This window comes from Myotis yumanensis, unplaced genomic scaffold (assembly GCF_028538775.1).
Source record: "Myotis yumanensis isolate MYYU_CA2020_CCGP unplaced genomic scaffold, mMyoYum1.0.hap1 SCAF_8, whole genome shotgun sequence".
Lineage (NCBI taxonomy): Eukaryota > Metazoa > Chordata > Mammalia > Chiroptera > Vespertilionidae > Myotis > Myotis yumanensis.
Genome location: NW_027223759.1, coordinates 26,125,951 through 26,138,295, shown reverse-complemented (window position 1 = coordinate 26,138,295; position 12,345 = coordinate 26,125,951). Strand labels below are relative to the sequence as shown.

General features: G+C 36.4%; 1 protein-coding gene across 14 annotated transcripts in view; it reads left to right on the top strand.

The window, feature by feature from the left end:
* The window catches only part of DOCK10 (dedicator of cytokinesis 10), a 206,979-nt gene that overhangs the window by 160,480 nt on the left and 34,154 nt on the right, over positions 1–12,345 (top strand). For 13 of the 14 annotated variants that reach the window (XM_070422263.1, XM_070422259.1, XM_070422258.1 and 10 more), the window contains 11 exons: positions 1,019–1,090; positions 2,867–3,013; positions 3,802–3,885; positions 5,969–6,065; positions 7,513–7,557; positions 9,077–9,252; positions 9,380–9,496; positions 10,793–10,904; positions 11,615–11,736; positions 11,826–11,940; positions 12,029–12,095. In XM_070422263.1, the coding sequence (XP_070278364.1) occupies positions 1,019–1,090; positions 2,867–3,013; positions 3,802–3,885; positions 5,969–6,065; positions 7,513–7,557; positions 9,077–9,252; positions 9,380–9,496; positions 10,793–10,904; positions 11,615–11,736; positions 11,826–11,940; positions 12,029–12,095 (1,154 nt within the window). The remainder of the gene's footprint in view (positions 1–1,018; positions 1,091–2,866; positions 3,014–3,801; positions 3,886–5,968; positions 6,066–7,512; positions 7,558–9,076; positions 9,253–9,379; positions 9,497–10,792; positions 10,905–11,614; positions 11,737–11,825; positions 11,941–12,028; positions 12,096–12,345) is intronic. The other variant, XM_070422252.1, reaches the window with a different exon arrangement.

Below are 12,345 nucleotides of genomic sequence, written 5' to 3'. Positions count from 1 at the left end.
GGAGGGGAGGGGAAAGAGAGAGGATGAGGGGGTGCATTATTTAAACTGTACATATACAACATAGACTTTTTTATCTGGGATAAGTATCACCCTTTTACCCTTGGACCTAGGAAAGAAGAGCCTTCATCCTAGTGCTTGCTTTAGTCTTTTCTGACTGAGCCCCACCCCATAGGGAAGGATATAACAATAGCCAGAGGAATGCTCACTGGGAGCTCCTCCCATGCCTTCCTAATCCTTGAGGAACCCCAGAGCCCCCACCTCAGGGGCTTACAGGCTTCCTTGAAGGCCTACTTAGACCTCATTCCTAAGTCCCTCCTTCACTGGGAAAATCTTCCTGCCTGAGTCCAACCCTAGAACCAAGTGGGGAGCAGTTTGCAGTGGAAGAGAGAGACTAGTTTGTGGACAACATTGGATGTGCAGGCTGGACAGTCACACGTGAACCAAATCCCTGTAGGTGCAGGACTGAACCTTGGGTGACAAGAGGCTATAGGCCAGGGTTCTTCTCCCCTGAGAGCCCCATATTCTGGTACAACATTCCAAGTTGTCATGGAGTTATGTTTGTCAAGGTAAGATGATCAAACTTTGTTAGCATGACTTTGAACTTTAAGATCTGTGGCTTCAATTTTTTATCTTGCCTCTACCCCTTAAAATATTCGAGGTGGGCCTGCTAGGATATATTTTAATATAGAAAAATTTAGTTTTGTTTAGATAAGTGAAACAAATAGAACCTCATGGATAAATACTGCATAGGACTATTCTTTAATTAGCCATCCCAAGTAAACTGGCATCTTGTTTTAAACATCTTTGAGATGACAGAGAAACTGAAATGTCTGCTATTTACTTTTACCACTAAGACTTTGGTATAGATCATCCTAACACATATCATTGCTCTGATGGATTTACTTTCAAAGAACACACTGTAAGATAAAGATTCTATAATATTACATGATGTAAAGAACAGAATTATCATTATTTTACCATAGAACAAATTTCTCACTGCCTTTTCTTTTCCTAACAGCATTCCTGGTTCTTCTTTGCAATTATTCTGAAATCCATGGCACAACACTTGATTGACACAAATAAAATTCAGGTAAGATCATAGGTAATACAATGCTACCCAACAGTTATGCTCATGAACATGCTGACAGTAGTTCCATTGGTATTTACTTTGTAAACCATAGCAATATATGTTCATTGCTTTTTAAGTAGGAGAAATGACTGTGTGTCACTTTAATCTCCATGGTTTTCCTTCTTGCAGCATGCAAGGCTGGGTACTCAGAATCTTAGAAGTTTAGGCTCAGTCTAACATCGATTTTTGTGTTTCTATCTATAGCGAAATGTGAGTCTAATGATAAAGTTGACTTGTGAAGATGATTGAATCTTGCCTCTCTCATGAAAAAGGGGCTGTGTAAATTCATGAAGTAGAGCCTGAGATGGGAAGTCTCAGCTGCCTGGACTTCTCCCTTGTGGGCAGGAGTTCAGGCAGCAGGAGTGGATTCCTGGACCTAATGCTGGTCTTTAGGGACCCATGGAGTTTCATTCCATGTAACACATGTATTCTCCTAGCCACACCATTTTGCATCTTGTGGCAGAAATCTCTTGACTCTGATGTCCCACTGGTGCTGAGACCATGAAGTAAAGACTGGCTGGTACAAACTTTCATCTATGAGTAAGATCTGAAGACATAACATAAACCATGGTGATTATAGCAGATGATGAAATTTGCTAAAAGAGAATAACTTAAATGTTCTCATCAGAAACAAAAATGACCAAACCAAAAAAAAAAAGATAACTATGTGAAGTGATAGATGTGTTAATTAACTAGATGAGGGAAATTCTTTCACCCTCACATATAAATGTATCAAAAATATGATCTACACTTTAAATATCTCACAATTTTATGTCACTTATACTTCAATAAAGCTGAAATAAAATTTTAAAAAGACTAGCTGTATCTAACTACTTATAAAGGACATTTTAAGCCAATATTTGTACTCATTTAGTTACTTAGTCATTCATTGATTTCTTAGAGTTGCTAATTGGGGGATTTCTAGTTTAAAAAAATCAAAGTACTTGATTTTTCACTAAATGTGTCTAAGAAAATCTAGACCAATATTTATTAAGCCATTAATAGTATGTACTTCCTGAAAGGGAAGGGAGGGGAATTACAATGTGAGAGATAATATAGTCAGTAATATAATAACTATGTATGGTGGGTGCTAGGGTTCTAGACTTATCAGAAGGATCACCTCATTTATATATATAGAAGCCTAAGCAATCGAAAAACTAAACATCCAAATGACCAGTTGACTGGTCGCTATAATGCACACTGAAAACCAGGGGGCAGACGCTCAATGCAGAAGCTTCCCCTGGTGGTCAGTGCATTCCCACAGCCAACCTCAGGAAGCTGGCCAACCTCCCGTGATTCCTACCCCCCCCCCCTCGCCCCGCTGGCCCCAATCAGAACTGGGTGAGAGGGCCCCAATTGGCCCCGATCACCGGCCAGGCCAAGGGACCCTACCAGTGCACAAATTTGTGCACCAGGCCTCTAGTAAGTTATATAAATGTCTAACCACTATGCTGTACACCTGAAAATAATGTTGTATGTCAACTGTAATGGAAAAAAAATGTGAAAAATGTTACATGTTTTAATAGTTTGCATTTAAAATATGTTATAATTTACTTTTTAAATGAAAATTTTATAGGCCAAAGGAGAAGAAAACATTAAATGAAAATTATGGAAATCATGACCTTGAAATTAAAAGGGCTTCTATTTTATTATTGCATTCAAGTTTTCAGTTTATTTTTTTTCAGGCTTAGCATTTCATATGCCACATTATAAAGAAATGATCTATTCTTTTCTTAGCTTTCTCGGGCTCAAAGATTTCCTGAATCATACCAAAATGAATTGGACAATCTGGTCATGGTCCTAGCTGATCACATGATTTGGAAATACAAAGACGCCCTTGAAGAAACAAGAAGGGCCAACCACAGCATCGCCAGGTTTCTTAAGGTACAGTGATAAGATGCAATTCCATTCAAGCCCCCATGCTAATAGACGTGAGATATCCTCAATGTTAATTGATTCAAATCTTCACTTTTTATGAGTAGTCACAACTAACACTGTTTGATGAATACTTTTATCTATCTTTCCTACTTGAAATACTTTTCATGGGTTTGTTTGTTTTTGCCTGTCTCTCCAAAACTACCTGCTGTTTATACACTCATTACAGTTAAGAGAGTCTGAGAACAGAATAAGAAAGACAATGAGCAGCTCCCTGATAGAAATCTCAGGAACTCTTACCTTCGCTCCTCAAATTCAAGCTGCCTTAACTGAAAGAAAAGCTCCTCTGTTGAAGGAGACTAGTGAGATTTTAAAAGGTTTTTATGACCCATCTCTGCCACCCCTGTTCCTTCCCAGAGCTGTACAGTACAGGAATGAAATTGCTAAAGAAAAATAATAAAATGTAACTCTTTAAAAAATAAACACACAAGTAAAAGCTAAAACTCTCTATAGAAAAGGAAAAGGCTCTAATATTTAATTGCAAAGCTCCAAGTGATGTTGTATAGAAGTGATAAATATGGGTTTGTAGCTTTCTGATGGGTGTACTATAGCTAACATTTTAACTAGTTGCCATATGTGGACAAATGCTTAAACATACTTGAGAGGTTTTTAGAACACTCAGAACACAACACATTTAGTTAAATGTTATTTTATTTCAATAAATTTCATTATCTTTTCAAAATCTTTAGTGATCTTTAAAGTAAAAATGTTTCAATGTAAAATTTTATCTTTTTTAGCGCTGCTTTACATTTATGGACCGGGGCTTTGTGTTTAAGATGGTCAACAATTACATCAGCATGTTCTCCTCTGGTGAACTCAAGGTAAGAACCAAGTGCAGGAGTGATTGCTTTCTCAGCTATGGCAGTATAAATAAATAAATTGGTCTGTGTATATATATATGCCTAAAACATCAACTTATCCATTCTCTGCACCAAAAAAATAATGTCTATATCAGTGAGAGGCAGTCTTATAAATGGTTCATCTAGCTGCTGAGAAAGTCTCCCAAGTCCTTCCTTAATGGGGAACAAGGGAGAGTGGAATGAAATTGTGTACATTACACTTCTATGTGCTGTGGGTGGAGAAGAAATAGTTCTTTCCAGCTGCAGTTCGTATAGAACTCTAGCTCAGGACTGTGTTGTTTAAGTACTGAAAGTCCCACCTCTGGAAATGCTTCAATCTTGGGCAAAATGGACAGTTGGCCACCCTGCCTAAATAGGAGGTATGTTTTGGGAGACAGGCAGGAAACAGTGCTCTAGAGAGGAGTGGTTCTCAAAGTGAGGTTCCTAGGCCAGTGCAATAGAATCTCAGAACTGAAGTCTGTATTGTATCAAGACTTTCAGGTGATTTTTATTTATCAAGTCTGAGGACCAGAGTTTAGTATGGCATATGCTGAAGAGAAATAAGCCTGGGCCAGGTCATGAAAGTTGTTATCAATGAGGGTTCGTTGGGTTGCAAGCAAAAAGTTTACTCCAATTTGAGTAAAAGCAAATTTATTGGAAGTTCTATTGGGAATAAATAGCATCAATGTAAAGAAATAGACTTGGAAAAGAGCTAGAGCACAAGAATAATCGCCAAGAAGGAACCATTTGGCCAAAGTCTGCTGCTGTTTAAATGATAACACTCTTCTTACTATCTGCTTTCCAAAAAGGAAGTGTGTGGTCAGCCTGCTTTGGGTCATATGCCTGCCTCTTAGCAGGAGAGACAGGGCATGTGAATTAGCAGTTCCTCATTAAACTTCCTTTGGGAAGAAGGTAAGTCCTGAAGAAGAAATTACCTACGTGCTGTAAAATAATAACCAATGTAGAACAACCAAAAATAAAAAATGTTCATCTTATAGCCTTTCATGTCATGCTTAGGAATCTGAATATTATTTTTCTTGTCAGTTTTGATCAGGAGAGTTACCTAATTACCTATCATGAGGTTTTGAGCATCTAATTCTCTCTGTAAATAATTTTTTAAAGAATATTCTTCATTAATTCTCCAATTATGCATGAAATTTGAAGAATGTCCATTTAGATACAATTCTAGTAGACCTAAATTATATATTTTTTCAAAGACCAAAAGAAGCTTCTCAATGAAATTAATTATACTCTTCTTTACTTTAATGTATGAAGGATTAAGTCAAATACAATCATTTGTAAATTGCAGTATTTTAAATGATTGACTAAAGTTGCCACAAAATATAATTCTGTAATATTCAAGTGAATGAAATATATTTTATTTTGTTAGCTGATATTAGCAAATATAATGAACACAATCTGAGTCTTAAAAATGTATTACTTATCTTGCATGAGTGAAAACAGAACAGTTATGAATGTGCTGATTGTATCTATTTATGTGGTTGTTCTTAGCTCATGTGTTACAGTTGTCTTAGACTATGTCTAGACTCCATTTATCACTGTGCTATTCAAAACATTATTGAAAGAACAGGCCTGTTTGCAAGAGTAGGGAAGAGGTAGAATTAATAATGTATCCTGAGAACAAATGGCATACGAAGAGAAATTCACTTTCATTTTTTATTCTCTTCCTTACCTCCTTGAATCATAGGAATTGATTGTAGCAATCTGTTCTATGATCTGAGGGTAGCTGTAGAGCTCTGTGCATTTGGTGAGGCACTATTTTTCTCAAAATAAGTATGTTATAAACTAAAAGAAGCAAAAAATGCCTCAGTAAGGTAGGTTACAAATGAGATTACTTCCTGAGGAAGCCTTGATCAAACTCCCCAAATAGGAAGGCTGCCTGCATTTACCACTACGGAGGGTCAAAATTCCTTAAACTTAACAATAGCTGGTGGTCACACAAAAGTAACCGCAACCTCTTTTTAGGTACAAAAGTCAAGTGCAGATTCTTTGTTTTATTAAATTTTTGGTGTGTAAATAATAGTCATTCGGCTTTCTCTTTCAGACTTTATGCCAGTATAAATTTGATTTCCTTCAAGAAGTGTGCCAGCATGAGCACTTTATCCCTTTGTGTCTCCCCATAAGATCAGCAAACATCCCAGGTAATAATTCCCAGAGTTTTCATCGGTTCCTACAAAGTGAACACTTTTGTTTGTTTGTTCATTGTTTTCCTGTTTCCTCAATCTTGGTTTTGTTTGAAGTTGTCACATGGGTATACCTAGACAATGAGATTAAAATGTAAAAGAAATTGTTGGCCTGTGACAATGGATACAACCCTATGATTCTCAATGTTTGTCTTGGTTTACCTTTTCATTAAAAAGAAAGCCAACAATAAAATTATAAAATTGGTGATTGTAAATCAAAGATTTTTTAACCTAGAGCCATCTTTCACCATACTGGCTACAAAAGACAGCTTTCCTTTGTTTTTGAGAGATAAAATTACATGGAGGAAAAGTTATACTTTGTGAGTATAAATTCATTTCCAATTATCAGTTAAGGTGTGTAATTATGTTGAATGCAAGTCCTCAAAATGAGTTTGAGACAGAGAAACTGGTACCTTGGAAGGAAGGAAGGCAGGCAGGTAGGCAGCACTATGAACTCCTGATATCTCTGGGTCAGAAAGACACAGAGATAGGTGTGCAAAAAAGAACTGGGCTCCACAACTTGTTTGCTATGCTACTATAGCATAAATGCTCTCCAGAAAATACTTTCATTTATTACATTTGTATATATGTATATTGTCCATTCTCTACCATGATCATATACTGGGGTGACCATGGTAGAGAATTATTATCACCCACCTAGATATCAGAAGCTCATCAAAATGTGGAGAAAATACTAAAATTATTTAGGAATTTTAATTTTTTTAATTTTTAAATTTATTGGGGTGACATTGGTTAATAAAATTGTATAGGTTTTAAGTGTACAATTCCCTAATATATCATCTGTATATTGCATTGTGGGTTCAGCACCCAAAGTCAAGACTCCTTCCATCATCATACAGGTGGGGGCAAAAGTGGGTTTAGAGTTGTGTGTATGTAAAATGCAGTTTAATATTGTATTATTATTTATTAATTATTGTATTATTCTCCATGTGAACAACTATAAACCTACTTCTGCCCCCACCCTGTATATTTGACCCCTTTTACCCTTAAAATACTTACAAGCAGTGAGTAAATTATTCACAGGGTGCAATTTTTATATTTATGGAAAACACTAACTGAGATGATAAATCCCTCCTTAAATCTGTTATAGTTTGCACTAATGTTTTGGAGGAAAAAAGAGTAAAGTACATTATTTTTACAAAAAGGACTGTGTCTGATGCTCAAATAGAAGGCTAAGAATTAAAATAATTCTGTTATGGCATTCTCTTTAATGAAATAAACATCCTAAAGCATTTCTCTTGAAAAACAAAGCTTTATTGAAGTAATTCCTATTTTTGGACAATATATTTTAATTTTTCAGTATATATTACACATCATTAACGAACATAATATATATCTGAGTATGGATATATCTGAACTTTTTGTTTATTTGTATTAAATCCAGATCCTTTGACACCTTCAGAATCAACTCAAGAGTTGCATGCATCAGGTAAATAGTGTAATTTTATATATTACCTAAGCATCAATAGTCCAATAACATTGATGAATACAGATACTATAAATTTTCAGTTTCCAGATGCTAATATATAGCCATATTTTAATACCATATAGTCAAAATAAACAAAATATTGTCTGAACTTTTCTCCAGTCACAAATAATTAAATGATTCCCCATCTTGAATTCTTTCATATTTTATTCTCTAAAGTTTGATTTTTTTTTAATTTTCCAAAGTTCCTGCAATTTCCTTAGAGTATATCATAAATAAAATTCCAGCTATATATAATAGCATACTTGTTCAATGTAACTAGCTTTATATGATATATTTCTTTCAATAAACCAGTCTGGTTTGAGCTATTTTTTCAAGATTGAAATTATTAGAAGCCTATAAATTGAATATAATGCATATTCCAATGGTGCACTATACTAATCATAACTACCTTGCTGCTTGTCCTGAAAACTAAGATACTTCTTATAAAGTGTGTAGCCTAGTGTTTACTCACAGTGTGCGCTCTGTAAGTGGGTGCTAGTCCTATTATTAATAGTTACATTTAGAACCCTGTTGGACAATTCTGAATAAATGCATTATTACTGGAAATTGTAACACTGCTTTCTTGATAATTCAGGCTTAACATTTTGCAGCCTCCCTTGGTTTTCCCTGTCTCCTTGCTCTTTCACATCCTTCAGAAAACTTGTTCTGCTATTACTTCTGCTACTTTGATCCTACTACCCCAGGCCCTCTAATTCTCCCCTCTCTCCACTACTGTTACAGACTCTTATATTATATCCCTCCCTGCAATCTAATTAATTTCCAAGCTGCCACCATATTAGTAAATCAATAAAGCACAGGTCTCATTGGGCCACTGATCTCAAAGCCCTGAGTGACTTATCATCTACTGCAAATGGAATTGCTACAGAAGTGCAAAAAGCAGAGAGACCTAAATGCCAGCTAGCGAATTTGTACTTAAGTTTCCTATCAACTAGTCCCAATGTGGCTCACATCTTAATTCTCATCACTCTTCTTTTGGGCACTGTATTTACTGTCTCCCATATCTGTGTTCCCCACATACCTACTTTCACAATTCTGTGCCGTTGAAATCCTATCACTTCTCCTCCCAGTGTCCTCTTCTTTCTTCATCGCCTCCATTTGCTTACACACCTGCACTTCCAAATCTTAAGCGTCCTCAATGGCCCATTTCAACATATTACTCTCAGTTGACCATTTCTTATTCCTTCAGACAGACTATTCAGGTTTTCCTGATCTCAGCTATAATACTGTATGGTTGCCACTTTCTTGGAGCTTGATATTTGACATCACGCATTATTTGTATTAGTATACACACAATATCACCCTATCTTTCTGAATGTTCCTCTCTCATAATTCTCATCTCTGTGGCAAGACTATATCCCTGAATCCAGGGAGGAGTTGATAGTTGTGTGATAAACTTGTCTTGATTATAAAGTGACTGTTTGATTTTCAATAATATGATCTCTTTTCTTGCCTCACAAAGATATGCCTGAATATTCCGTCACTAATGAATTTTGCCGCAAGCACTTCTTAATCGGGATTCTGCTCCGAGAAGTTGGCTTTGCTCTGCAGGAAGACCAAGATGTCAGGCACTTAGCTTTAGCTGTCCTAAAAAATCTAATGGCTAAGCATTCATTTGATGATCGATACAGAGAACCAGTAAGTGGTCTTCCTTTCTCCCTTCCCTAAACACAATTTAATGGCACACTGCATTAAATGCACAATCAAACCAAGGGGTCCATTGATTTTTACGTGAATCATTTCTTTTGGCTCCCTTCTCACCTAGAGAAAGCAGGCCCAGATAGCAAGTTTATATATGCCCCTCTATGGCATGCTCCTGGACAATATGCCAAGGATTTACCTGAAGGACCTGTATCCTTTTACTGTCAATACATCGAACCAGGTAAGTTTGCATACTATTTCCAATGTCTGTTTGCATAGTTAGCCTTTCTTATATTTTTGCCCCAAATACCACATCCACCTACCTGTGAGTGACCAAGAATTAATCAGCAGTTCCTGCTAGGTGTTTTTGAGACATTCATGTCAGTGTCACTGGTTCCAGACTGGTCACCAGAGCCTTCCATTTAGCCCATCTCTCCAGCTCTTTTTTTCCTTTTGCTCTGTTCTCTGCACCGTTTTCCAGTTCTCTCCAGTTTTTACCAGGTTCCTCTGTTACATCCATGGCCCCATCCTCAGTGTACACCTTTCCCACCACCTTTTGGTATCAGTTTTATGACCCCCTAGTTGTTGTATAGCCAAGTGCCTTCATTATAGTCACAGCCTAGGACCTGCCTGTTTGTCATTATTTCTCCACTGAGTCATCACAGTGACTGTAAAACAACCCTGGTATCTGTTACCTGTGTTCAAATCCCATGTGAATGAACATACTGCTGAGCCAGTTTACTACACAAGATACTACCATCTAGAAGTTAGGTGCTGTGCCTTAGGAATTTTGGTGGGGGACCTTGTTCAAATCCTAGTAGTATCAGTTACTATCTATTCAGGGGTCCTCAAACTTTTTAAACAGGGGGCCAGTTCACTGTCCCTCAGACCATTGGAGGGCCGGACTATAGTTTAAAAAAAAACTATGAACAAATTTCTATGCACACAGCAGCGGCAAAAAAACCCGGCGGGCGGGATAAATGTTTTCGGCGGGCTGCATGTGGCCCGCGGGCCGTAGTTTGAGGACCCCTGACTATGTGATATTAGGTAAATTATCCAATCTCTTTAAATCTCTAATTTCTTATTTATAAAATGGGATAAAATACCTCCATCACAGGATTCTTGTGAGAATTAAATTGTGTAATAGAAAACACTTATCATAGAAACTGGAACATACTAATTATTTAAAATCTGGTTTTTAGTAATAGTAAAATACATAAGATAACCCCTGATAATAATAATATAGAACACATGATATAATCCATGAATATAATTATTCCATCCATTTAATCTATACCTAAAAGATAGTTTATACTACATTGTAAAAATTTTTAAATCACATATGAAATCAAATGTGACTCAGAGTATGGTTTTGACTATATTCATTTTCACTGCCTGCTTTGGCAGAAGACCTTTGCTGGGATATAAAAGATCAAATTAAATACCATCTAATTGAAAGAATAGTGAAGAGGTATATGTGGCTTTACAATGTTGAAATATGATGACTCCCATTAATTTCTTCTGTGCTCTGAAACAGGGGTCTAGAGATGACCTCAGCACCAATGGAGGATTTCACAGCCAGTCAGCAATGAAACATGCGAACTCTGTGGACACATCGTTTTCTAAAGATGTTTTAAATTCCATAGCAGGTACTTGACACCTTCCGAGGACACTTGTGTTTAACCCTCATCCATATTTACCTTGTACATCATTGTGCTTTTCACCCACTCCATAATCCATTACCCATAATCTATATGGCACAGTGTACTATATTTATATAATTAAAGTGTCTTTTTACATATTTCTTGGAATGCCATCCAGCAATTTCCTCTTCTATTTAGCTTTCATTTTTACTTGGCTCAGATGTTATCAAATGGCTTCATTCTGGAAACAATATTTAAGTTTTCGTTGCACATAGCCTTTTAAGATATAATAGCCCTTCAACTTCAAAGAGTATTTTTAGAACTGTTTTGGAAATGTCATCTTGATTTCTTTTATACTGTCAAAAATTGAAAAATTTCTTTCCCCAAAGTATTCTTGTGAACTTTTACTAAAACATTTTTAAAACAGAAGCTTTATCTTAAAAGCTGTTTAAGAAATCAAAAGAATAAGCTTTACTTTATTTCCATTTATAATGGTCTAAATTTTTCTAAATCCTTAATGTTGGCATGGCCATTGTATGACACTTAAAATGTGGCGTCTCTCTAATGCCCATCCCAGACTCTATTATGTCAACCTTTCAGAATAGTTCATTATACCATGTTCAATGATCAACATCTTTTTGGTTCATCATTTGAGCTATTTGTGTGTCTGTGCCCATACATCTCATTGTCATCTGTGTGCTGTGCCTTGTTTACAGCATTTTCATCAATAGCTATTTCTACAGTAAACCATGCTGACTCCAGAGCATCCTTAGCAAGTCTTGACTCCAATCCAAGTACCACTGAGAAGAGCAGTGAGAAGACTGACAACTGTGAAAAGGTGAGACTTCCCTTCCAGACTTGCTCAGCACATTAGGACTCAGAAATCTCTTACTCTTACTCAATCCTTATTGGTTCTTTGATTCCTAGATCCCAAGACCCTTGTCTTTGATAGGCTCAACACTTCGATTTGACAAGTTAGATCAAGCTGAAACCAGGAGTCTTCTTATGTGTTTTCTTCACATTATGAAGAATATTTCAGAGGGTAAAGAGAACTCTTTAAAATTAAAACTTAAAAAAAAATAACACTTTGAATTTCAAAGAGTCTCATACTATGTGGTGTTTCCTTTCAGAGACTCTGATTGCCTACTGGCAACGAGCACCCAGTCCAGAGGTGTCAGACTTCTTCAGCATCTTAGAGTAAGTTATAGTGTTGATTAGTTAACACTCATTTTTCTGGAACCTTCTAAATAGTTCATTATCCCATGCTGCATTTTAAATGCTTCTATGGTGATTTATCTATCAATGATAATGCATAAAATCTATCTATATATAAAAGCGTAAGTAACCAGCCTACTGGACAGTAGCTATGACGTGCACTGACCATCAGGGGGCAGACGCTCAATGCAGGAGCAGAAACCACAGGCATGGAAACATGGAACAGACTAAT